Here is a 27,651-nt window from a genome sequence, read left to right as displayed (position 1 = left end):
ATAATGAGGTCACAGGGTGTACTTCATAATGAGGGAACAGTGTGTACTTTATAATGGGGTCACAGTGTGTAGTTCATTTTAAGGTCACAGTGTGAGGTCACAGTGTGTACTTCATAATGAGGTCACAGGGTGTACTTCATAATGAGGTCACAGGGTGTACTTCATAATGAGGTCACAGGGTGTACTTCATAATGAGGTCACAGGGTGTACTTCATGATGAGGGAACAGTGTGTAGTTCATTATAAGGTCACAGTGTGTACTTTATAATGAGGTCACAGGGTGTACTTTATAATGAGGTCACAGGGTGTACTTTATAATGAGGTCACAGGGTGTACTTTATTATAAGGCCACAGTGTGTACTTTATAATGAGGTCACAGGGTGTACTTTATAATGGGGTCACAGGTTGTACTTTATTATAAGGCCACAGTGTGTACTTTATAATGACGTCACAGTGTGTACTTCATGGTATTTGTACTTTTTGTATATAATGAGGTCACAGGGTGTACTTCATGGTATGTATACTGTGTATATAATGAGGTCACAGTGTGTACTTTGTTACCAACTGAAACGCTGAAGGCGTCTTCATCTGCCGCTGAAACTGCAGCAGAAGAAAAAACTCGTCTTCTGACACACATACAGTGTTTGTCCCTCTGCAGCCACCGTCCTGCAGACAGAGTTACTGATCGATCACTGACACTGACCTTAAAAGGCATTCACATTAATAAAACTGAACGTTATTCATGTTCCCTGTAAACTCACCTGTCCCCCCAATGTCTGTGTGAGTTTCTCCGAGGACAGGTGTGTCTCTGAGGACAGGTGTGTGTCTGTCGGCAGCAGGAAGTGGAGTGTGTCCTTCAGCATCAGGTCTCTGGTGATCTGTCCATCAAACGTGTCGTCGCTCAGAGAGGAAAACGTCAGGTCAACGTCCACCTGAAGACAACAAAAACGGACCAATCACAGAGCTGCTGAGGACAACATGCCCTCTGGTGGACGTTTACCGTCATCTGAAACTGATCTGAGAATAGTTTGTAAAAAAGGAAAGGTAGAGGGGAGGGAGGGAAGGAGGAGGTGAGGATAGAAAAAGGAGGAGGTGGGGAAGGAAAGGAGGAGGTGAGGAAGGAAAGGAGGAGGTGAGGATGACCAATGACTGAGCTGCTGAGGACACGCTTCCCTCTGGTGGACATTTACTGTCAGCTCACCTGAAACAGATCTGAGGACAGTTGGTAAAAACGGAAAGGAGGAGGGGAGGAAGGAAAGAGGAGGTGGGGAAGGAATGGAAGAGGTGAGGAAGGAAAGAGGAGGAGGTGAGGAAGGAAAGAGGAGGAGGTGAGGGAGGAAAGAGGAGGAGGTGAGGAAGGAAAGAGGAAGAGGAAGAGGAAGAGGTGAGGAAGGAAAGAGGAGGAGGTGAGGAAGGAAAGTAGGAGGTGGGGAAGGAAAGGGGGAGGTGAGGAAGGAAAGGGGGAGGTGAGGAAGGAAGGGAAGAGGTGAGGAGGGAAGGAAAGAGGTGGGGAAGGAAAGAGGAGGAGGTGAGGAAGGAAAGGAGGAGGACAGTTTGTAAAAACGGAAAGGAGGAGGGGAGGAAGGAAAGAGGAGGTGGGGAAGGGAAGGAAAGGTGGAGGTGAGGAAGGAAGGAAAGAGGTGGGGAAGGAAAGGAGGAGGTGGGGAAGGAAGGGAAGAGGTGAGGAAGGAAAGGGGGAGGTGAGGAAGGAAGGGAAGAGGTGAGGAAGGAAGGGAAGAGGTGGGGAAGGAAAGGAGGAGGTGAGGAAGGAAAGGATGAAGTGAGGAAGGAAAAGAGGAACGAAGGAAGAAAAGGAGGAAGTGAGAAAGGAAAATAGGAGGTGAGGAAGAGAAAGTGGAGGTGAGGAAGGAGGAGGATGGACAATAGGAAGAGAGGAAGAGAAAGGAGGAAGTTAGGAAGTAAAGAGGAAGCAAGGAAGGAAAATAGGAAGTGATGAAAAAAAGGAGGAAGTGATGAAGAGAAAGAGGAAGTAAAATAGGAAGTAAAGGAGGAAGTGAGGAAGGTTGGTCTGTCAAATGCAGCATTACGCACAGTTTGTGTCTCACAGTTTGTACATGTTTACAGCAGTCACACAGAGTGAGGCTTCACTCCCCGCCAGAGTGATGGATTGTGGTCTCGTCACCCTGGGAGATCACATTTTCAGGTTTGGCTGCATCATGATGAGGATGCGATTGTGTGACAGCTGTCCTGCTTTATTTCCAGACATTTTTAATTTACACAGTCCATTTGTGCAGGTGGTGAAGATGTGCAAACGCAGATCTGTCGCTCTATGTGCATCTGACAGCATCCTGCTTCAGGCTGCAGGTCCACAGCTGACCATGAGTGGCCAGACTTCCTGCTCTGCGCTCCAAGGGGCTGATGAAATATTTAGCGGACGTTGATTTAAGATTTCTTTCACAGTTGAGAGGTGCAGTATGGAACAGTTATGGCTCAGTAGTGCGAGCACAAATACCAATGCTGGTTTGAATGTTTAACTGATAAAGTGATAACGTGTGATATGAAGTGAAATCAAATCTGTGAGAGCCATCATCATCTGTTCCTCTCACATTCAATTTTATTTTGATATTAAACCGCTTCATAAATGATCAAACTTTTATTGTGTATTAACGGACATAATCAGGTTTTTGATTGGCTGCTTCACTGACATCTGGAAAGGGCGGCCTCTTACCTGGACGACCACCGGTGTGATGGAGCCGCTGAAGAGCAGAGTGAAGGTCAGCAGCTGGTAACACAGCACGCACCTGAAACGCACATCAATCATTGGTCGATCACTAATGAGGAGCAATCTGACCTCCACCTGCAGAGCAGCTTCACACAGGAAGCTGCGTCCCGTCCTGTGATTGGACAGCCAAGTGTTCTTTACTTTACCTGTGGACAGATTGTTGCTTCTCATTGGTCAACACTGCAGCCTGCAACACTTCCCCTATCACCTTCTTCACCCGCCCCAAAGCCTCATGGGACGCCACCGGTCCCAGCTGTTGCAGCAGGAAGCGTCTGAGCTGAGAGGAGACGAAGGGTTAAAGCAGCAGAGGGCGCCGTCAGCGCAGGAAACAAGTGTAGGAGGACCAGAGAAGAAGACGACAGAAACCTTCTTTAGTTTTTTTTCAACATCAGATTTCTGGCAGTTAAATATGTAAATAATATCAAACCTTAATGAAAAACAGAAACATCTCTCAGCTTTTCTTGCAGTTTTCTGCAGCGATCTGTAACACTGAGATGATTCTGCGTTAAAAAGCATTTTCCTAAAATAAATTCACTTTTCTTCTCCTCTGTTACGTCACCAGAAAGAAAAATAAATGTTCTTCATCACAGAAAATCAGCTGAGTTGAACCTTCGTCTCTGAGGATAAATTAAATATTAAACATTTTGAAGTGAAGCTCTTCTGCTTTTGGAGGAAAGGCTCATTTCTTTAAGGTCCTGCCGAGTTTCATTGGACAAAACATTTGTCAGGATCTTTCAAAGTCTCAGTTCCCCTTCGAGGGAACTCGAACTGCGTCGGTGACGACACTATGGGAACGCCTCTGGGCGTGGCAGGGCTGAAATCATGAATGAAACTACTCCAATCCTATTGGCGTTGCTAGAACGGTAGCGTGTGACGGCGTAACTGGAGGCGTATATAAGCACGCCGGCACACCGGACACATCAGCTTTTTTATATTCAGCACTCTGGCATGTTCAAGACTACTCAGAAGAAAGCAACCACGAGAGGATCTAGATACCTGGAAGGAGAAGCAGAGGAGATGGCTGGTCAGCAGTTCAGGCAGTGTGCTTCCTGTCTGGGGATGCCGCATGTCCAGGCAGCTCTTGACGGGGCTGCTTGCGGCCATTGCGAGGCCCTGCCCCTGAGGGTGCTGAGGTCCCGTGCGGCTCTCTTTTCCACGGCGGCTTCAGTCATGGGGCTCCCGGCGCGACATCTCCGAGGGCATCGGGACTGCAGAGGCTTTTTCCCGTTCCTCGTCTGCTGGCTCCGACTCCCCTCTTCCCTGTTCGGGAGCCCGCTTTTTGGCTTCTCCCGCTTGAGGTGTGAGCCCGGAGAGGCTGCGGCTGTTCGGTTCTGAGGAGCTGGATGTGCTCAGCATTATGGAGAAGACTTCCGGGAGCCGGATCAATGTCATCAGTCATCAACCAGCTATGACGAGCTCTTGGAGGTGGTGACACGGGCAGTGGGCAAGCTCCAGCTCGATTGGCCAGACACACAGGCTGCAAGTAAGCTGGATGAGCGCTTCCTGCGCTTCCTGCTGCACACGATGGCGGTTTTACAGGCATACCAGGCTGACCTGCAGAAGGACATGGCGCGGAGCTAAGGATTTGTCACTCGTCCTCGTCGAGTCACAAAGGAGACGGCCCGTGCCATTGGCCGCTCCATGTCGGCACTGGTGGCCACGAAGTGGCACCTGTGGCTCAATCTGTCGGGCATCCAGGAGAGGGAGAAAACCTTCCTGCTCGATGCACCGGTCGCAACCTCTGGCCTGTTTGGCGAGGCGGTGGACGCTGTCGTCAGCAGGTTTCAGCATGCCAGGACGCAAAGGGAGGCGTTCCAGCAGTATCTCCCGCGCCGGTCTGGGTCCAGGATGGCGACGGCTGCAGAGAGACGGTCCCAGCCGTCGTCCAGCTCCTACCGCCAGAGCCAGAGGCAGAGTGTCGCTTCTTGGGGTCCCCCTCAGCGCACCTGGGACACGATGCGGCGCTCTCGCCCACAGCCCCCCAAGACAACGTATCTGAGGACGATTTTTCAGTCAACGCCATTCTGCCTGCCCCGAGGGGCCACAGTCAGGAGGCGCTCTGGCTCACACACCGCGGATTATCGGCGGTTTTTCCCTGGCGGACCTGCTCTTCAGGGTGCTGCCGGGGACCTATGCATAACACTGGCCACCAGCCCCGGAATTCGCAGGAGCATGGCGGAGCCTTGTGAACATTTCCCCGTGGGTCCTGCGCACCGTAGTGGATGGCTACAGGCTGCAGTTCCGGGTCCACCCCCCCAGATTCAACGGGGTGGTCTGGACTGCGGTGCACTCGGAGCAGAGCCAGGTGTTGGGACAAGAAGTTCGCTCTCTGCTGGAGAAAGGGGCCATAGAACTCATTTCCCCGCCAGTCAGGGAGTCCGGGTTCTACAGCCGGTACTTCATAGTTCCCAAAAAGGACGGAGGATTGCGTCCGATTTTAGATCTGCGGTCCCTGAACCAATCTCTGAGGAGATTCAGGTTCAAGATGCTCACCATCCTCGGCATCGTCAGCCACATTCAATCAGAGGATTTGTTTGTCACGTTAGATCTGCGAGAAGCATAGTTCCACGTCTCCATCCGTCCCTCTCACAGCGGGTCAGTCAGGATGGTGTCAGCCTACTGCTAGTAGCCCTGTTTTGGCCGGCCCGAGTGTGGTTCTCGGACATAATATCGCTCCACAAGGGCCCGCCATGGCAGGTCCCTCTGAGGAGGGCCCAGTTCCTTGAGGCGGGCCTAACAGTCGAGACGCTGCTCAGCTCCAGAGCCCCGTCCACGAGAAGGGCGTACGGCCTGAAGTGGAATGTGTTTGCCACCTGGTGTACAGAACGGGCGGTGGACCCAGTTACCTGCCCGGTGACTATGGTACTGGAGTTCCTCCAGGACCGTTTCTCTGCTGGTCTTTCCCCCACACTCAAGGTGTATGTGGCTGCCATGGCAGCGTTCCACGCCCCCTTCCACTGGTCGTGCGCTTCCTCCGTGGAGCCCGGAGAATGAGACCCGTGACTCGTTCCCGGGTTCCCACTTGGGACCTGGCAGTGGTTCTCGAAGCGCTGGCTGAGGCCCCCTTCAAACCCCTGGAGTTGGCTGAGGCCAAGCACCTAACTCTTAAGATGGCCTTTCTCCTCGCTATCACCTCTCTGAGGAGGGTGGGGGATCTCCAGGCACCTTCGGTTTCTCTTCAATGCCTGGAGTTTGCCCCGGGGAGGGTCAGAGCCATCCTGCACCCCTGTCCGGGCTATGTCCCTAAGGTTCCATCCAGGTTGGCTCACACTTTCATCCGGTTTTACAGTCTGGACCTTCCTTCTGGACCTTCCTTCTGCACCCGGTACCCGTGCGCTCTCCTCTTAGTCGAGCCATCAGGTTCTGCACGCTGGGGGCAGGCAGTGGCTTTGGCGTGGCATAGTGGGTATTCTCGTTCCCATAGTGTCGTCACCGACGCAGTTCGAGTTCCCTCGAAAGTGAACGTCTCGGGTTACGTATGTAACCCTTGTTCCCCGAGAAGGGGAACAAGACACTGCGTCGGTCCGCCACACCTCACCCCGCCTGGAGTGCCTTGCTTCATAGCGAAGAGCTAATGTGTCCGGTGTGCCGGCGTGCTTATATACGCCTCCAGTTACGCCGTCACACGCTACCGTTCTAGCAACGCCAATAGGATTGGAGTAGTTTCATTCATGATTTCAGCCCTGTCACGCCCAGAGGCTTTCCATTGTGTCGTCACCGATGCAGTGTCTCGTTTGCCTTCTTGGGGAACAAGGGTTACATACGTAACCCGAGATGTTCCTTCAGTCCGGTCTGTAACACACACACCTCGTGTCACCGTGTGCTGCCACAAGATGGCGGCCATGTACAGCTGATGAGTCAGCTGGAAAAGAAATCAAGAATCTGGATATCTTGTGGAACTTGTTTAAGCCTGCCAGCTGCCGTCTGAGCCTCTCTGCCTGATGATAAAGGGCGGTGTAATGTTTAGCCCCATGGTGGAAGGAGGAGACATGGACTCAGGAGTGCTTCACCTGGTGCTTCAATTGATTTTTTCACCAGGTACGTGGAAAGTGTAGTTGTGCAAGTGAAATATTGCAAAAATATATCAAAAATTAACAAAAACAAACAACCAGGAAACTAAGTATAAACTATACCAATTATCATTACAAACTGATACAACACAAATGAAACCCTATTTCAGGCCCTGACTACTGGGCTCTAGCACACGTGCCCTTCCAGGCCAAAGCTGTTCTCCCGAGAGGAGCCTCTGCCTAGGGATGGGATGCTCGATACTGACGCGTCGACGCTATGTCGAGATCCCGAAGCACAGACGTTTCGAAACACTGCTTCAAAGCGTGGTTCAAAATGTCAATGTCACGTGATCACAGTGAAGCAAGGCTTCTGTGCGTTTTGCTTTGCCCATCACTACCTCTGCCTCCTTCCTTTATACCAGAAGCCCCTCCTACAAGACAAACCAAAGTTAAGTGGAAATCAATGAAACACCATTATGTTACCTCAACAGTTTAAAACATTTCTGGCTACATCAATACACCATATATCAACTATAAAACCGGAAATTAAATGTTACATGCTGAACAAAGCTTCTCAAAACAGCAACTTAAGGTACACCAGTACACCCCTCTCTACTGGCTCACACTTTTCACGCTTTTCACCATTCCAGGTCTGCCCCCCTATAAGTTACTCCACACTCCATCACTTCCTGTTTGCCATTTCGACCCAGATCCCTGCTTGAGGATGAGAACAGGTGAATGAAACATACAAACATTTGGATGACCTTGGGTAAATCCAATAAGCTAAAATAAATGCCTTGAAATGAACTGTGTATGTGTTCATGATTAATCATGATTTCAACTCTTTCGACTAGTACTTAAATGAACTGAAATTAAATGACATGAAATGACAAGCCATGTGTCCATTGATGCTAGCCCGTATGCTAAGGTAATGCTAATGCTAAAAGTCCTATGCTAATGCTCAGGTTAATGCTAAGGTTAGCTTAGCATGCTAAGACCAAGGCATGGGGTAGCCCCATGACAGGCGGCTCTAACAGGTCAACATCAACAAGCCATATTCAGATGTTATGTATTGATCCATCCAGACTGATCGGCTCCTTCCCTCATGGACAACTTTATGTTTCCAGAAGCGTTTAATAGATCAGCTGTGAGGTCGTGTGAAACTCACCAGGCCCCAACAATTCCACAGACTGTATATGAGAAGTGGGCGTAGTCATGGTGACGTCAACCGTTGGTTTGTGGACCGCCGTTTTGAAGCCTCCAGTTTGGCCGATAGCGTGCTGCCATGTTGAGTTTTTGCAACCAGCGGCACCGGATGTGACCATATTTTGACGAGACAGCGGAGCCAACGGCCGTGTGTGGCGCTAGCTAGCTAGCTTAGCTAGGTGCATCTGTAACTCATGTCAACTCATTTTAACAGCTGATAACTTTGTCTTAAAACGAAATGTTCTCAATAATAATAAAAATAATGATCTAATGAACGAATTACTCACTGAGACAACCCGTTCCTCCTGAGTCACATACAAGATTAGGTCAAATGAACGAAACATTCTTTGAAGGACACAACACTACATAATATTGTTGGCTTCGCGTGTCAGACCAGAAGCTTCCCGCTTGGTCTGATCGCTCAGTTTTAGCTCCTGTCTCTTTAAGCCCCACCTCCTTGAAGGCACACTTGCTTCTGATTGGCCAACTTCCCCGCACACAGCAGAGGGGCGGGGCCTAGCTGCACCGTGGAAGACGAGGCCTCACTGATTACTGGACTCAAACACAGCTTTGTTCTCTGGTTTTACTGGATCCCAGATGGTGTGTAACGTTCAGCAGCGTGACAGGTGATTTACCTTTGTGGGCCGCCCCCTCTGCTCCTGATTGGTCGTCACCACAGTGATGTCATGCAGGAAGGAAGTCAGCGGCTTTACTGAGGTCACCAGGATGTAAACATTCACCATGGCAACCAGAGCAGGAGGCGGGGCTCCGACAGGTGAATGGCTGTGAGAGAGAAGGTGAAACACGAACAGGTTCTTATCTTCAGGTGATCAGGGCCTCGAACACCCTGTTGTGAACAGTGCATTGTCCAGCCTTTTTGACGCCATTGTGTTTACAAACTTGTCGCAGCTGATTGGGTAACACCTGAGACACGCCCACCAGACAGAAGAACACAGAAAAGGGAACGTTGCAAACGTTTTGAGACTGACCTGCTCTCAGGTGTTCAAAAGTAAAGAAAAGAAGGATTCTGAAATCGGATCAGCTCACCTGTCAGCTCCCGCAGAGTCCTGAGGAACCTGCAGCTTCTGATTGGTCGATCCACAGGAGTATGGCCTCATGGGTAATTCAGATCCTAAGGCGGTGAAACAAAAACAGGTACGTGAGCCTGTTGGTGACACCTCAGCTGTCGGCTTCAAAATAAATTTTATTTATTTTATATTTACACGAGATGTGATCTGTTTCCTGCTCACCTGTCAGGTGACGTGTTAAACTGCGACCTGCGACTCACCTGTCAGGTGTGACCGAGCGTAGAAGTGACAGAGACCTCCACCTGCATCAGAGAACGCCTCCATCACCCCTGGCAACATGTTCACCTGAGCACACAGACAGACAGGTGACCATGTGACTCTCAGTCAGTCTCTGATTGGCCAGAACAGTTGTGAAGGTGAATCTCACCATCTGATGACGCTGCAGGTGAGAGAAGGAGATTCTCCGCAGACAGCTTCTCTCTGAACTGCTGAGACACAGCAACAGGCTCCACCCACTCACACCTGTAACCATAGAGACAGACAGGAAGTTACACCTGTAACCTCAGAGACACAGACAGGAAGTTACACCTGTAACCTCAGAGACACAGACAGGAAGTTACACCTGGGACTGTAACCTCAGAGACACAGACAAGAAGTTACACCTGTAACCTCAGAGACACAGACAGGAAGTTACACCTGTAACCTCAGAGACACAGACAAGAAGTTACACCTGTAACCTCAGAGACACAGACAGGAAGTTACACCTGTAACCTCAGAGACACAGACAGGAAGTTACACCTGTAACCTCAGAGACACAGACAGGAAGTTACACCTGTGACTGCAGAGACACAGACAGGAAGTTACACCTGTAACCTCAGAGACACAGACAGGAAGTTACACCTGGGACTGTAACCTCAGGGAAACAGACAGGAAGTTACACCTGTGACCTCAGAGACACAGACAGGAAGTTACACCTGGGACTGTAACCTCAGAGACACAGACAGGAAGTTACACCTGTAACCTCAGAGACACAGACAGGAAGTTACACCTGGGACTGTAACCTCAGAGAAACAGACAGGAAGTTACACCTGTAACCTCAGAGACACAGACAGGAAGTTACACCTGTGACCTCAGAGACACAGACAGGAAGTTACACCTGTAACCTCAGAGACACAGACAAGAAGTTACACCTGTAACCTCAGAGACACAGACAGGAAGTTACACCTGGGACTGTAACCTCAGAGACACAGACAGGAAGTTACACCTGTAACCTCAGAGACACAGACAGGAAGTTACACCTGTAACCTCAGAGACACAGACAGGAAGTTACACCTGTAACCTCAGAGACACAGACAGGAAGTTACACCTGTAACCTCAGAGACACAGACAGGAAGTTACACCTGTAACCTCAGAGACACAGACAGGAAGTTACACCTGTAACCTCAGAGACACAGACAGGAAGTTACACCTGTAACCTCAGAGACACAGACAGGAAGTTACACCTGTGACCTCAGAGACACAGACAGGAAGTTACACCTGTGACTGCAGCGACACAGACAGGAAGTTACACCTGTGACTGCAGCGACACAGACAGGAAGTTACACCTGTGACTGCAGCGACACAGACAGGAAGTTACACCTGTAACCTCAGAGAAACAGACAGGAAGTTACACCTGTGACCTCAGAGACACAGACAGGAAGTTCACAAGAAAACAAAGTTCAGATGTATTTGGATGAAACTTGATTTCAGGGTGGAAGAAGTTTAAAGTTTTTATTATTTCTGTTTTTAACAATAAACCGACTCAACTGACTGAAACACAAACTCAGACTCAACGATGAAGTTGCAGAGTTCAGCTGAGAGAGCGAGGGAGGGTGAGAGGGAGGGAGAGAGGGAGGGAGAGAGGGAGGGGGAGAGGGAGGGTGAGAGGGAGGGAGAGAGGGAGGGGGAGAGGGAGGGTGAGAGAGAGGGGGGGAGGGAGGTGGGGGGAGAGTGAGAGGGACAGAGAGAGGGAGAGAGAGAGCGAGGGGGAGGGGGGGGGAGTTGTGTGACCAAACATGGACGAACAGAAACATGTGGAAGTGATTTTGTGTTAACAGGAAACGTTCTACTGTTTTTTTGGCCTTAAGCTTTGACTGTTTTGGTCTCTGAGTTTTCAGGCAGAAAGTTTCTCCAACAACACAGAGAGAGAGAGACTTCATACCAGTAACACCAGTAACACCAGCAACAACAGTAACACCAGCAAAACAACTAAGACCACCAACACCACCTACACCACTTACACCACTAACACCAAAAACACCAGTAACAGCACCAACACCATTAACACCACCAACAACACTTACACCACTAACACCAGTAACACCACTTACACCAGAAACACCACTTACACCAGTAAGACCACTAACACCACTAATGCCAGAAATGCCACTAACACCACCAACACCACTACCAGTAACACCAGAAACACCACTAACACCACTTACATCAATAACACCACTAACACCAGAAACACCTCTAACGTCACTTACACCAGAAACACCACTAACACCAGTAACACCACTTACACCAGAAACACCTCTAACGCCACTTACACCAGTAACACCACTAACACCAGTAACACCACTTACGCCAGTAACACCTCTAACGCCACTTACACCAGTAACACCACTTACACCACTAACACCACCAACACCAGTAACACCAGAAACACCACTTACACCAGTAAGACCACTAACACCAGAAACACCAGTAACACCACTTACACCACTAACACCACCAACACCAGAAACACCACTAACACCACTTACACCACTAACAGCACCAACACCAGAAACACCACTAACACCACTTACATCAATAACACCACTAACACCAGAAACACCTCTAACGCCACTTACACCAGTAACACCACTTACACCAGAAACACCACTTACACCAGTAAGACCACTAACACCAGAAACACCACTTACACCACCAACACCACTAACACCAGAAACACCTCTAATGCCACTTACACCAGTAACACAACTTACACCAGAAACACCACTTATACCAGTAAGACCACTAACACCAGAAACACCAGTAACACCACTTACACCACTAACACCACCAACACCAGTAACACCAGTAACACCACTACCAGTAACACCAGAAACACCACCAACACCAGTAACACCAGTAACACCACTACCAGTAACACCAGAAACACCACTAACACCACTAACACCATTAACACCACCAACAACACTTACACCACTTACACCAGTAAGACCACTAACACCACTAATGCCAGAAACGCCACTAACACCAGAAACACTACTTACACCACTAACACCACCAACACCAGTAACACCACTACCAGTAACACCAGAAACACCACTAACACCAGTAAGACCACTAACACCAGAAACACCTCTAACGCCACTTACACCAGTAACACGACTAACACCACTTACATCAATAACACCACTAACACCAGAAACACCTCTAACGTCACTGACACCAGTAACACCACTTACACCAGAAACACCACTTACACCAGTAACACCACTAAAACCAGAAACACCAGTAACACGACTAACACCACTTACACCAGAAACACCAGTAACACCACTTACACCACTAACACCACTAATGCCAGAAATGCCACTAACACCAGAAACACTACTTACACCAGTAACACCTCTAACACCACTAACACCACTAACACCACTTACATCAGGAACACCAGTAACAACACTTACACCAGTAACACCACTAACACCAGTAACACCACTTACACCACTAACACCACTAACACCACTTACACCACTAACACCACTAAAACCAGAAACACCGGTAACACGACTAACACCACTAACACCAGAAACACCACTTACACCAGAAACACCACTAACACCAGAAACACCAGTAACACCACTTACACCACTAACACCAGAAACACCACTTACACCAGTAACACCACTAACACCAGAAACACCAGTAACACCACTTACACCACTAACACCACTAACACCACTACCACTAACACCAGAAACACCGCTTACATCAATAACACCACTAACACCAGAAACACCTCTAATGCCACTTATACCAGTAACACCACTTACACCATTAAGACCACTAACACCAATAATACCACTAACACCACTTACACCAGTAACACCACTAACACCAGAAACAGCAGTAACACCACTAACACCACCAACACCAGTAACACCACTTACACCACTTACAGCAGTAACACCACTAACACCACTTACAGTAGTAACACCAGTAACACCACTAACACCACTTACAACAGTAACACCAGTAACACCAGTAACACCACTTACAGCAGTAACACCGGTAACACAACTTAGAGCAGTAACACCACTAACACCACTTACAACAGTAACACCAGTAACACCATTAACAGCAGTAACACCAGTAACACCAGACACAGCAGTAACACCACTTACACCACTAACACCACCAACACCAGTAACACCACTTACAGCAGTAACACCACTAACACCACTAACACCAGAAACACGACTTACTCCAGTAACACCACTAACACCACTTACATCAATAATACCACTAACACCAGAAACACCACTAACGCCACTTACATCAATAATACCACTAACACCAGAAACACCACTTACACCAGAAACACCACTTACACCAGTAACGCCACTAAAACCAGAAACACCAGTAACACGACTAACACCACTTACACCAGTAACACCACTAATGCCAGAAACGCCACTAACACCAGAAACACTACTTACACCAGTAACACCTCTAACACCACCAACACCACTTACATCAGGAACACCAGTAACAACACTTACACCAGTAACACCACTAACACCAGAAACACCAGTAACACCACTTACACCACTAACACCACTACCAGTAACACCACCAACACCAGAAACACCACTAAAACCAGAAACACCGGTAACACCACTAACACCACTTACACCAGAAACACCACGTACACCAGTAAGACCACTAACACCAGAAACACCACTTACACCAGTAAAACCCCTAAAACCAGAAACACCGGTAACACGACTAACACCACTTACACCAGAAACACCACTTACACCAGTAACACCACTAACACCAGAAACACCAGTAACACCAGTAACACCACTTACACCACTAACACCACCAACACCACTACCAGTAACACCAGAAACACCACTAACACCACTTACATCAATAACACCACTAACACCAGAAACACCTCTAACGTCACTTACACCAGAAACACCACTTACACCAGTAAGACCACTAACACCAATAATACCACTAACACCACTTACACCACTAACACCACTACCAGTAACACCAGAAACACCACCAACACCAGAAACACCACTAAAACCAGAAACACCGGTAACACGACTAACACCACTTACACCAGAAACACCACTTACACCAGTAAGACCACTAACACCAGAAACACCACTTACACCAGTAACACCACTAAAACCAGAAACACCGGTAACACGACTAACACCACTTACACCAGAAACACCACTTACACCAGTAACACCACTAACACCAGAAACACCAGTAACACCAGAAACACCAGTAACACCACTTACACCACTAACACCACCAACACCACTACCAGTAACACCAGAAACACCACTAACACCACTTACATCAATAACACCACTAACACCAGAAACACCTCTAACGCCACTTACACCAGAAACACCACTTACACCAGTAAGACCACTAACACCAGTAATACCACTAACACCACTTACACCAGTAACACCACTAACACCAGAAACAGCAGTAACACCACTTACATCACTAACACCACCAACACCAGTAACACCACTTACACCACTAACACCAGAAACACGACTTACTCCAGTAACACCACTTACAGCAGTAACACCAGTAACACCACTAACAGCAGTAACACCACTAACACCACTTACAGTAGTAACACCAGTAACACCAGTAACAGCAGTAACACCACTAACATCACTTACAACAGTAACACCAGTAACAGCAGTAACACCACTAACACCACTTACAGCAGTAACACCAGTAACACCAGTAACAGCAGTAACACCACTAACACCACTTACAGTAGTAACACCAGTAACACCAGTAACAGCAGTAACACCACTAACATCACTTACAACAGTAACACCAGTAACACCAGTAACACCAGTAACACCAGTAACACCACTTACAGCAGTAACACCAGTAACACAACTTACAGCAGTAACACCACTAACACCACTTACAACAGTAACACCTCTTACACCACTAATAGCAGTAACACCAGTAACACCAGAAACAGCAGTAACACCACTTACACCACCAACACCAGTAACACCACTTACAGCAGTAACACCACTAACACCACTTACACCAGTAACACCTCTAACACCACTTACACCAGTAACACCTCTAACACCACCAACACCACTTACATCAGGAACACCAGTAACAACACCTACACCAGTAACACCACCAACACCAGTAAAACCAGTAACACCACCAACACCAGTAACACCACCAACACCAGCAGTAACACCACCAACACCAGTAACACCACCAACACCAGTAACACCACTAACACCACTTACACCAGTAACACCACTAACACCACTAACACCAGTAACACCAGTAACACCAGTAACACCACTTACACCACTTACACCAGTAACACCACTAACACCACTTAAAACACTTACACCAGTAACACCACTTACACCAGTAACACCAGTAACACCACTTACACCAGTAACACCACTAACACCACTTACAGCAGTAACACCACTAACACCACTTACAGCAGTAACACCACTTACACCAGTAACACCACTAACACCACTTACACCAGTAACACCACTAACACCAGTAGCACCAGTAGCACTAGTAGCACCAGTGTATGAAGCGTTAAATGTGGAGTATTTATCATTGACTCTGGCCTGCAGGTGCTGATTCTGTTTTAATCACTGAAAGTGCAGCTTTGAGTGAGTCTTCGCTCTGATTCAGGACCTTTAATCTGATGAAGTTCAGTCTGAGCTGGTTTCTAACAGGTGTTGGCTCCGTTTGAGATCAAACCTCTCATGTTGTAAATACACAGAGAACAGATTCTGCAGAACTCCCTGAGGATCTTCATGTTTTTAAGCTTCCTTCAGGCCATGCTAACTGCTAACAGAGCTGCTAACAGCTGCTGTTGATGGGACGGTCTGACTAGAAAGCTTCCAGCTGATACGCTGACTGACTGTCAGCAGGGGCAGAAACGGGGGGGAGGGGGCATCTGGCTGAAGAGCAGCTGGTCACTCTGATTTATGAAGGTATAAAAGTCTCTTTCTTCTTCACCTGCTGGTAGAACCATCAGGCCCCGCCCCCCTCACCTGCTCAGGACAGGCAGATGCAGCTTTGAAGCAGGACTTCAAAGTAAAACAAAAGCAAAAAGTCATGATTAAAGAAATAATTCTAATTATTTGTGATGACCGGAGGAGTGCTGAGGACCTCCAGTCAGTGAGTGAGCCCAGCTGGTGCTAGTCTGTTAGCCGTTAGCATGGACTAAATATGAGTCCTGAGGGATTCAGTGACACCAGGTCCTGGAGCCTCACAGACCCAGAACCAGCTCATGGATCAGGTTCAGTACAACATGAAAACCTTTTTATCGTCTTCTGTTTTTATTCGTCGTCTTTCTTCGGTCTGATCACCTTCTAATCATTTCGCTGATCTTTTCTCATCTTTGTAGAATCTGAGCTTTTCAGAATCACAGTTTCTCGGTTTAGCCCTGCAGCTGCTCTGCGGGTCCGACAGGAAGTCTCCACCCTGTGAGGTCAGCGGGACGCCAGAGACTAAACTGCACACACACAGCTAAGTGTTTCCTGTGGCTGCCACCGTTAGAAACTCAAACTTCCTCCGTGTGTTTGAACCAAACGTCTGTCAGAACTGTTATGTTCAGGTGTTGTTATATGTAGATGTGTCTGTATATGTGTGTGTGACGTGATCAAAGGTTTTTGTTTACATGTTTGAAGGTTAGAGAGGTTTAAATATTTTCACATGTATTTATATATTTTACATGTTTATAATCTGCTGTTCATGTGTGTTTACATAGTTTTACATGCGTTTGAGTCATTTCTGTCCACCGTGATGACTACTTTCATATTTCCAGCAGCACCTGAAGGCATCATCACAGCTGTGTGCAGTAAACAACATCTGCACAGCTGCAGCTCAGAGCTCAGTGAATATCGTTATCATATATGATGTACACTAAAGTATTGGGACACCCCTCCGAATCATTGAATTCAGGTGTTCCAGTCACTTCCATGGCCACAGGTGTGTAAAGCTCCTGGGCTGCAGACTGCTTCTACAACCATCTGCGAAAGAATGGGACCTCACTGTGTTTTTCAGGGGCCAATTTCAGGCTTCCAGCTTTGTGGAAACAGTTTGGGGACGGCCCTTTCCTGTTCCAACATGACTGCACACCAGAACACAAAGCAAGGTGAGTCAGGAATTCTGGTCCAGCATCTGTGCCTGACCTTACAAATGTGCCCATGAACACAGTCCTAAACCTCGTGGACAACCTTCCCAGAAGAGCTGAAGCTGTTCTAGCTCCAAAGGGGGGTCGACTCCATGTTAAACGCTACGCATTAAGAACGGGACGTCATTAACCTTCATGTGAATGTAAAGGCAGGCGACCCAAAACTTTTGGTAATATAGTGTATGTTCCAGTTCCTCAGAGGAAGCACTAACTCCGCTGCAGCGCCCCCCTCTGGTTAAACAGTGTTACAGCTGTTCTCTGCTGCAGCGCCCCCCTCTGGTTAAACGGTGTTGCAGCTGTTCTCTCTGCTGCAGCGCCCCCCTCTGGTTAAACAGTGTTACAGCTGTTCTCTCTGCTGCAGCGCCCCCCTCTGGTTAAACAGTGTTACAGCTGTTCTCTCTGCTGCAGCGCCCCCCTCTGGTTAAACAGTGTTACAGCTGTTCTCTCTGCTGCAGCGCCCCCCTCTGGTTAAACGGTGTTACAGCTGTTCTCTCTGCTGCAGCGCCCCCCTCTGGTTAAACAGTGTTACAGCTGTTCTCTCTGCTGCAGCGCCCCCCTCTGGTTAAACAGTGTTACAGCTGTTCTCTCTGCTGCAGCGCCCCCCTCTGATTAAACGGTGTTACAGCTGTTCTCTCTGCTGCAGCGCCCCCCTCTGGTTAAACAGTGTTACAGCTGTTCTCTGCTGCAGCGCCCCCCTCTGGTTAAACAGTGTTACAGCTGTTCTCTCCTGCAGCGCCCCCCTCTGGTTAAACAGTGTTACAGCTGTTCTCTGCTGCAGCGCCCCCCTCTGGTAAGATGTTGTATTCTTACCGTGATTTGTTCTGAGGAAGCTGCTGGTCTCGGCGTATCTGGACAGCTGGACCTCATGGCCCATCTGCTGCAGAACCTGCTGGTACAGCTGGACCTCGGTGTCTGAGACCAGGTGTCGACCCATGAGAACCACAGCCCGCCGCCGCCGAGGGGACGGCTGTATCTGAGCGAGATATAGAAAACAACACTGAAATCAAGTCTTCATCATTTAATCTCCTGGTATTGATCCTTCAGGTGGATCAGTTTCACCACCATGTGTTTAGCCTAGCTTAGCACAAAGACTGGAAACCGCGTTATGCTAGGTGCCAATAGCATATCCAACACTCTGTTAGCTGTTTGTAACTTGGTCAGATGGAAATCTAAGTTTGTTTTTAAGTAGGAAGCTCACTGTTTCACATCTTTATCCAATAAATGTGTCAAATACACAAAGTTTTAATTATTTATTTATTATCATTGGATCTTTTTAGCACATTTTCGTTGTTCTGTTCTGGTTCAGTGTCTCAGATCTCCACATGTGGATTCTTTAGTTCCTCTCTGATTGTTTCCATGAGAGGAAACTTCAAAGCTCAATAACAAGCAGAAACCTCCTCAGCAAGTTCCCTTCAAACGGATCCTCTTGCTGCTGGGCTCGCTCAGACCTCCGAGGGTCAACAAACTGAGCCCTCCTCCGTCTGGGAGTAATAACAAGTAATGATGCCAGAAATAATAAATGAGTTTACAGCAGCAGCAGAGGGGGGGCTGAGGCAGAATAACAATGATACTGGAATGAAGGAAAGTGGAGGATTTAACAAAGATATGTGAGGGATTATTGATTCTGTTGAAAAGACAATCGCTGCAGCTGAAATCTGTTAAATATTCTGAACACTTTAAAAACAGCCGCTGAGCTAAAACTAAAAACAGATGCATGAAACCAACAAACGTCTCTGGAAACCTTTCACCATTTATCCCGCGAATAACTCAAATTTGACTTATATAACTTACTTTTACAACTAAAACCCAGAGACTTGTCCAGCTGATCCTGTAGGACCTTAGACATGTTGGAAATAAACAAAGGTCCTCAAAACAAAGTTCATAATATGAAAAACTTTCAACATGATTTAACAAACTTCTTCTTCTATTCATATTAAATGTTCACATTTACATTGTGAGCACCAACACATCGTCACATGTGGACTCTTGGTCAGACCCCTTGGTGACGCTCTTTAATGCCCTGGGTACGTTTTAGGGCTCCACGGTCAAGTTAGCAACAATAAATATGCAACTTCAGCTTAGACTTTCACAATAAAACTAGTGGTTAACGTTGTGAATCGTCCCAGTTTGGTTAGTTTAGGAAAAGATCGAGAAGTGAGCACTTCTCCTTTGCTGAGATAATCCATCCACCTCACAGGTGTGCCTTAGGCTGGCCACAATAAAAGGCCTTAGGCTGGCCACAATAAAAGGCCTTAGGCTGGCCACAATAAAAGGCCTTAGGCTGGCCACAATAAGGCACACTTGTGCAATCCCCATGCTGTCTGATCAGCATCTTGATATGCCACACTTGTGAGGTGGATGGATTATCTCGGCAAAGGAGAAGTGCTCACTAACACAGATTTTGACAGATTTGTGAACAATATTTGAGAGAAATAGGCCTTTTGTGTACATAGAGAAAGTCTCAGATCTTTGAGTTCAGCTCATGATGAATGGGGGCAAAAACAAAAGGGTTGCCTTTATAATTTTGTTCAGTGTAAAAACATTCAGTGCTGACTTTTTGTTTCACCTGGGAAACAAACACCAGTCTCGTGGTTGAAAGTCCAGTTTCTGGCCCTCCGTCCTCCCCGACCACCTCCTCACTGACAGTTCTGTTAAATATCCTGAACCTGCATTCATTAGTGACGCTACAGGGTTTCCCTCATGCATTACGAAGGCTACTCAGACTACAAAGTGACCCAAATCTGACTTTTCTGCTCTCTTCTGCTGTTTCTAACAGCCTAACACCAACGGGTCTTGACCGTGTGTCCATATGATGATGATCCATATGGTAATGTGTTGAGTGGCTGACAGCAGGCTGCCTTTGCAGCACTAGAGTACTTTTACACTGTGGTGATGGTACTTTTACTGAAGTGAAGTGACTCTGACTGGGCAGCACCGAGGAGGAGGTGGTGGTGATGAAGACGAGGAATGTCTCAGAGCTTCAGCTGCCGGTGAGGACCCTGACCTCGTGTCCTCTGGGTTCATCTGTCCGTTCGGGGGTTTTAGTGTCCACAGATGTAAAGACTCACTGAGCTTTAAGACCGACGCCCAACGTGAAGAGGAATGAAATCTGAACACTTTATTTTACAGCCCAGTTTCTGAAGGAACTTTAGAGAAAGTATTAAATAAAACACTACAAATCATTCAACCCTTTTACATCCTGGTGTCTGACATGTTTGTGATCAGATTATCGACTGACTCCAGTTTAAAAACACGTTTCTGTTCTCATCTGGATTCTTGGATATTCATTCGGTCCAAATGAGCCACCGTAGATCAGAGAGTGAATCAGTTTATATTCAGGTTGAACAGGTTGTCAGATTATAATTCCTGTCCCTCCTGTTGGCAGGTTTTCCATCGATCAATCAGCTGCCAACGAGTCGCTGAGGAGAGAATCCTTCACACTAACGTCCTAAAGCTTTCTGTCCGTGTTAAACTGAGTGTTTATGATCAGCTGGCTTCCTCTTCTGAATCCTTTTAATCAGCTGACATGAAGCTGCAGGCTGACAGAGTGTTACTTCTGTCTCTGTGAGGACCACTTTGTGTTTTCATCTGTTAGAGAGGACGTTTAAAAAGCCTGAGCTTAGAATCAGGTTTGTGTTCAGATTAAATCACAGTGCGGTCTGGTCTCCCTGTGAGCCCTCGTCATTATTAAAAACCCGACCAGGTGAAACAGAGCTTTTAGTTAAATTTATGTTTTTTTGTGGCCTGAAGATTTAAAATCATCCAGAATCTCAGAAGAAATGCAGCAGAAATGAAAGTCTGAAGGAACAAACAGACGTTTGTCTCAGTTTTCTGTCTCAGGTTTATTTTGTAAAGCGAACGGAGGTCAAAGTCACTAAAGGTCCTCACAAGTACACAAGTCCCAACACGTCCCTGTGTGCGTGCAGCTGCTTCAGATAACATGGACTAAATATAAGTCCTGAGGGATTCAGTGACACCAGGTCCTGGAGCCTCAAACACAGACCCAGGACCAACTCATCAGGGTCAGGGCAACATGAAGACATTTTTACTGGCGATCGCGCTCCAATCATTCCAACTACACCTCCCATAATGCTTTGGGAGATGTAAACAGCTGTGTTGTTTTAGCCTGTGTTTGTTTACACTAAGTCAGATGGATTAGCCGTTAGCTGCTCCTGTTGTGAAGGTTCTGCAGGTTCTCTCTGGTTCTGGACGAACATCAGAGACCATGAAGTCCTCGGGGAGCGGACTAATCAGTGTTGTTTCATGTGTGTGAGCTCAGATCTGACCGAGCTGGTGGTCTGATGTAAAAATAAAGTCAGAGTAAGGTTGGGGTGGCTGGCTGGAAACCGGTCTTTCACCCAGGAGACCAGCGTGACTTTACTCGCCGTACATCAGTGACGTAGTTATTTTAACCCAAACCAGGATCTTTGCCCAAACCTAACCAAACTGGGACGATTCACAACGTTAACCACTAGTTTTATTTTGAAAGTTGTTGCATATTTATTCTTGCTAACTTGACCGCAGAGCAAAAACGACGCTAAAGGGCGTTAAAAAGCAACGCCAAAGGGTCTGAATGAGCGTCCATATGTGACTACAGACAAGTCAGGAATGTAGTTTTGGCTCCTGGGAACAGCAACAGAGTGAACCCTCCTGTCACAGAGACCTGATGTTAGTGAGAATGAGAATAAAATAAAACGGACGACCAGCTGGAAAATAAGAATAAAGATGCAGGCCTTAAGATCAACTTTAAAACAGGTTCAGGTGAAACTGACGCCTGGGTTAGATTCTTTGAGCTGCACAAACTAAACTAAAGGAGAGGACCTGGTTTTGGTCTTTAAGGACCGGAGAAACATGAAACTGGGTCCGTCAGAAGAAGAAAGTCTGACGGTCTGTTTTCCTGCAGTCAAACAGACGAAGACGACTTGTCCCTCGTCCTCATGTAGTTCAGATCCAGCCGGTCTGTCTCCTGCTGGTTCAGCATTCAGATCAGCTCTGCAGTCAGTTAACGTCCGTGCTGGTGAAAAGAAGTTGGCAGACTTCCTGTTTTCAGTCTGTTTTCCTTCCTCACATGGAGATAAAACTCAGAGACGAGGAGGACAAACAAGCACTAAAGAGTTGAACTTTGATGACTGGAAGTCCCGCTGGTTTTATCAGTGAATCCATTCTCCTCATTTCTGTCAGAGGAAAGCAGCTGAACGTGAAACATGAGGAGAAATACTTTCTGTCCCATAAAGTACCTCAGTGTGATACTTCAGTACTTGATGTACTGCGTTAGAGTCACCTCAGTAACGGACGTTCACACATCAGGAAGCTGAACTTTGTGTCCACAAACAGAAGCACTAACGAGGTCTCATACCAGACCGATGAACCGAGTCACCGTCATCACCGTCATCACGTGACCCGACACAGATCACATGACCTGACTGAGCCCAGTGGTCTGTGAGCAGCAGATCCAGCTGACGTCCTGAAGACAAACACCGGGTTTGAAAGGAAACGTTGCTCCTCTGACGCCGTCACAGCTCTTATTGGACGCCCTCCGCTCCACTGCTGCAGGAGGTCCCTGGTCTCATGAACTGAAACGTGTCCTGTGGTGTGGCGGTACTGGTTCTGCAGGCCTCAGGGGAAACTGACTGAGGCCCAGTTCCCCAACACATAATATATAAAAAATATCCCCACAAGTATTTGGATGGAAAAAAACAACAAATAGAAAGAAAAGAAAGAGGGAGGGGGTTTAAATGAAAACAACCGGCAGGCCGCAGGTAAAGGTGGGGCAGGAAACATTTGCCTTGCTTGAGGAGCTGACGGTCCAGAGAGCCCTGTCCTCTTCAGAGAGACTAAAGGGGTCTCAGCAGGTCCCAAAGGACAGAGCCAAGGCCTGACTTTGTCTGAGAAGGTGAGTTCTTAGCCGTACCAGAGAGTTCAGAAAGCTTCAGAGTCCAGGTCTGCAGGTAGGCCCCTCTTCTGTCTTCCAGCATCGGTGTCCTCGCACCCTGATTGGCCCTGAATCCCCCAGCTGTCCTCAATCCTTGCTGAGGACCCAGTCCCCTCACCTGTGCTACAGGTGCTCTGCATGATCCTCTAATCAAGAACCAGAGCAGTGTAGATATTGGGCCGAAATAACGGGATGAAGAAATTAAAATAGCAGCAAATCCACATGGACTGATGAGATCTCCTCCAGACCTGGATCAGGGCTTCAGTGAGCTCATGACAGTCTGGTCCACAGACTGTCATGAGCTCACTCACTCATGAGCTTACTTGGGGGTGCACCGATACAGAACGTCCCAGAGGTTCTCAACTGGACCAGGACCCCCCAGGACCCGCTGCACCAGAAGGAAGCCAGGACCCGCTGCACCAGGACCCCCCAGGACCCGCTGCACCAGAAGGAAGCCAGGACCCGCTGCACCAGAAGGAAGCCAGGACCCGCTGCACCAGGTGCAGGAGCGATGCCGGTCCTGCTGGATGATGTTGCAGGCAGCGTAACGTTCACCACGGCATCTCCAGACTCTTCACGTCTGTCACATGTGTTCAGTGTAAAGAGAACGGGAGCCCACGGCAGATCCCACTGGAGGACTTCAAGCCTTCATGCTGGGTTGATGCCCTTCCACAGTCCTGTCCGGCTCTCCCGGTGTCTCCTCCATGCTCTGAGACTACCTGCTGCTGGACTACCTGTGAACCTGAATGTGCTGCAGGTTCCGCTTCATGCTACCAGTAGTGACAAGGACACTATCAGAACCCAGAACTAAAGAACCGTCAGTCGGGGAGGATCAGGAGAGAGCAGCTGTCTGAGGACCCAGCTGCAGAGCCGTCCTCTTTGTGACCTGTTGTTACTTTAATCTGCACCAAAACAGGAGACCCTGATCCGCCATCACTTCCTACCTGGACGGACTGATCTCCCTGAAGTTTAACTGACTTCCTGTTACTCTCAGATCTGTAGCTGAGGACGTCTGTTTTTCCTGACGGGGATAAGAAGCGGTGTGAGTTTTGTTTGTGAGTAGCTTCAGTGTAAATGTACATTAAATGACTTCATGTTTCACAGCTAAACACAGCAGTATAACTGAAGCCATGAGGGGCCCCGGCCAGGAACGGGGCCCCGAATAGTCCAAAAGCACCTTCAGGACTAGTAAAGAAACCCAACATGCAGCAGCTGAAGCATCAAAGAGTGAAACCAGTTTAACAGCTGATCTGGTTTCAGCCGGTCCCCCTCACCTGTCTGGCCTCGTGTGTCTCCTGGGATGGAGTAGTAGCAGCGGAGGTGAAGCATGTTTTGGGCATCTCCCCCTAAAACCCCGTTAATATGAGCCCAGAATCGTTAGACACAGGGCTGTTCATGTCTGCCTCGTGTCTGTACGTCTCCTCATCAGCTTCAACGGACGAGTTTTTATCGCTGATCAGCTTTGCTAAGCTCAGCTCCTGATGTGGCGGTCTGTGCAGGACTCAGTTAGTACCTGATGCTCTCAACACTGGACAGGTTCCGCGAGGTAGTGATTAAATAAAGCCACCAGTCACTTTCTCTAAACTGAGCCAATGTTAAGTTCCATAGCAGCTGAAGCCTGCTGCAGGGGTCCTCAGGGCGAGGCGGCTTTAAGGTTTTCAGACCTTCTGCAAGCGACCGCAGCTTTCATTGAACAAACGTGACACACACACACACACACACACACACACATCTCCCCGAGCACCAGAGTTACATGTTAAATTAGTGAAAATAAACCTCTCACTCTCACGTTCGCCGCAGTCTCTCTTCTTTCTCAGTCCAAACAACAAACAAGATGTTTCCTGCTGCTTCAAACCTGAACAGATGTCAAAGTTTAGCAGGCGTCATAAAATAAACCAAACACAAAGCAGGAGGACCAGACAGAGAGCGCGTCTGTCAGCTGCCAGTTTACACGCACTAATCTGTCGAGAACTGGATCCTCAGCTGATTGATGGCACAAATATTTATATCAGGGACGCTGACGACACTTAAAATGCCCGACACGCATCCAGGACAGGACACCCTGGATCTGACTGGTCCCTCCAGCAGTAAAATAAAACCCTCGGCCACCGAGCCCCTGAAAATCTAAAAATACTGCAACAATGAGCCAGAAGGAGCCTCGAGCCAGCAGGCCCGACTCAGACCTGCTGGACAGAACTCCATTCACAAATCTGCCACTTTAAAGACTCCGAGCTGAGCAAGTCAGGTTACAGTCATCAGACTAGACTTTAAAGGTTTTATAAGGGCAGGGCAACATGGCCCGACACGTCATCTCATCCAGAATCCATCACCGTCGGGACAAATGTCAAATCATTACCGAGTGAAAGTTGAAGAAAGCAGAAGGTTAACTGTGGTTTTAAAGAAACAGTTCCTTTTTTCTCAACATAATTCGTGATTCAAATGAATTAAATCAAACATTTATTGAACGTTTATATTTGTTATTGAGGAAAATTATATGGCAATAATTCTCATTGTTCTATTGGCCCTTTAAAAAGGTGACAGGTGGTTTTAGTTAAATATTGTTTATATTATGCTGAATTTACAAGATATTAGAAAGTATCGTCTTACTCCCAAGCAAATCTTAAAAAGCCTGGATTTTAAATGAAATTTGGTGATTTGCTAGTGAATTAATCCGAAAGTCAGTTTCTTTATTGGGATTAAACTTGTTATTGAAGGATTATAATAAAGAAGCGCACAACCCAGCTCATTTCAAAGTGCTTAAAGGTTTACAGCATTTCTGTTACACAAAGTGTCTGAGCTGAAGAAATGACCTGCGCAGCTTTCATGAGTTACTCTGAGATAAAATATTTCATTTCAAGAAGTGGATCTGCAGGGGAAAGTTTTAACTCTATAATTCTGTCCTTTCTGAATGAAGTTTGGTGATGGAGCAGTTTTCCTCCTGCCCCTCTGTGTCGCCTTCCTCACCTGACCACGACCTGCTGGAAGCTCTGAAGGTTTCCAGGATCTGCTTTTTATACACGGAGCCGTTTGGTCCCGAAGAGAAAGCACATTAAACAAAGCGTCAGCCTGTTGGGGTCACAGCAGGTAAACTCACCTGCAGAGTCTCCAGAGTAGACAGGAACCTCCTGGTCTCCTCCATCAGGACTTCGTCCGACGGCCTCCTGCAGCGGATATCGGCGGCGGGTTGCTGCTGTCCGGACCGGAGCCGGTTCCGGACCACCATCAGCTGGTAGAAGAGACACACCGCCACCCCGAGCAGCAGCAGCGGGCCGGAGCAGGACCGGCGGCGCAGGAGCATCCCGGCCTCCCTCAGGAGAAGTCCGGCAGCTGAAGCCAGGACGCACCGCATGAGAGGAGGGGGACCCTTCACATCTTCATCATCTCACCTCTGTGGGCTCCTGGTCAGCTTCGGGAAGTTGTTCTCTTAGATCCTGTTCTGCCGCTGGATGGATTATATTTAGGCCGAATTTGCTAGCGGCTCCACGACAGTCTGGTAAAGTCTTAACGCATGTTGTGAATCCAAAGAACTTTAACCAGCAACGAATCAAATGCTAAAAGGCGCTGATTCTGAAGCGGGACGCGGTTTGTGCAGCGGAGCAGCCGGGACGCGCGGCGCAGGACACAACTTCGCTTCCAAGCAGCAGAACCGCATCTTCTGTCCTCCTCAGGTCCAGATCCTGCGGCTTTAAAGTTTAGAGGAAGAACGAGCACCGTCCGACTCTTCAAAGGCAAATCATTCTCTCTTATTTATCCAATCATCCAGCTGGTTTGTCTCAATCCAAAGTGCGCAGCACAACTGAAGCCGACGTCCCGTCAGCTGATAAAAAAACCTGGATTAACGGGACCGTCAGAAGAATCCGGTAAAACCTCCAAACAGATCCGTTAAACTGAGCAACAACCGCGCATTTTCTATTTAACGCGAGGCTTAAAACTTGAGGAGAAACGCGTGGAGTTTGGTGGCGTCGCAGAGGAGTTCAAACCAGCCCGTCCGGCGGCGGAGTCTGGCAGAGGAAGCATCTGGTTTGAGTTAAATCCAGCAGGAGTAAACAGGAGCCACAGAAACCAGCCCCTCCTGCACGGGACGACCCGGGACCACAGACCTGGACCCACGAACCCTTCTTCTTCTCTGTTCTTGTCCCACACAGTCAGGATGAAGCAGTTTCTGGAGTCTGGAGAGTAAAATCTGCTGCTGCTCTGTAG

General features: G+C 48.0%; 1 protein-coding gene across 1 annotated transcript; it reads right to left on the bottom strand.

Annotated features, from left to right (window-relative positions):
- On the bottom strand, positions 1–27,651 carry LOC119895519 (cadherin-like and PC-esterase domain-containing protein 1). The gene is made up of 10 exons (XM_038708684.1): positions 26,546–27,651; positions 18,330–18,492; positions 9,414–9,508; positions 9,247–9,331; positions 9,006–9,090; positions 8,594–8,741; positions 2,889–3,019; positions 2,689–2,761; positions 761–931; positions 1–665 (listed from the first exon to the last, which is right to left on the bottom strand). Exons 1-10 carry the CDS (start codon positions 26,798–26,800, stop codon positions 540–542), a joined length of 1,332 nt encoding a protein of 443 aa, XP_038564612.1. The 5' UTR covers positions 26,801–27,651; the 3' UTR covers positions 1–539.

This window comes from Micropterus salmoides, unplaced genomic scaffold, assembly GCF_014851395.1.
Source record: "Micropterus salmoides isolate LMB-PRFRI ecotype aquatic unplaced genomic scaffold, ASM1485139v1 Ms_hic_scaffold_9, whole genome shotgun sequence".
Lineage (NCBI taxonomy): Eukaryota > Metazoa > Chordata > Actinopteri > Centrarchiformes > Centrarchidae > Micropterus > Micropterus salmoides.
Note: the sequence above shows the minus strand (reverse complement) of the source record. Positions and strands in the feature narration are given on the sequence as shown.

Coding starts and splice junctions, on each gene's coding strand:
- LOC119895519 (XM_038708684.1), bottom strand. CDS start 26,800: ATGCGGTGCGTCCTGGCTTCAGCTGCCGGACTTCTCCTGAGGGAGGCC. Junction 2,762..2,888: donor AAGCAACAATCTGTCCACAG/GTAAAGTAAAGA, acceptor TGTGCGTTTCAG/GTGCGTGCTGTGTTACCAGC. Junction 932..2,688: donor TCACACCGGTGGTCGTCCAG/GTAAGAGGCCGC, acceptor TGTTGTCTTCAG/GTGGACGTTGACCTGACGTT.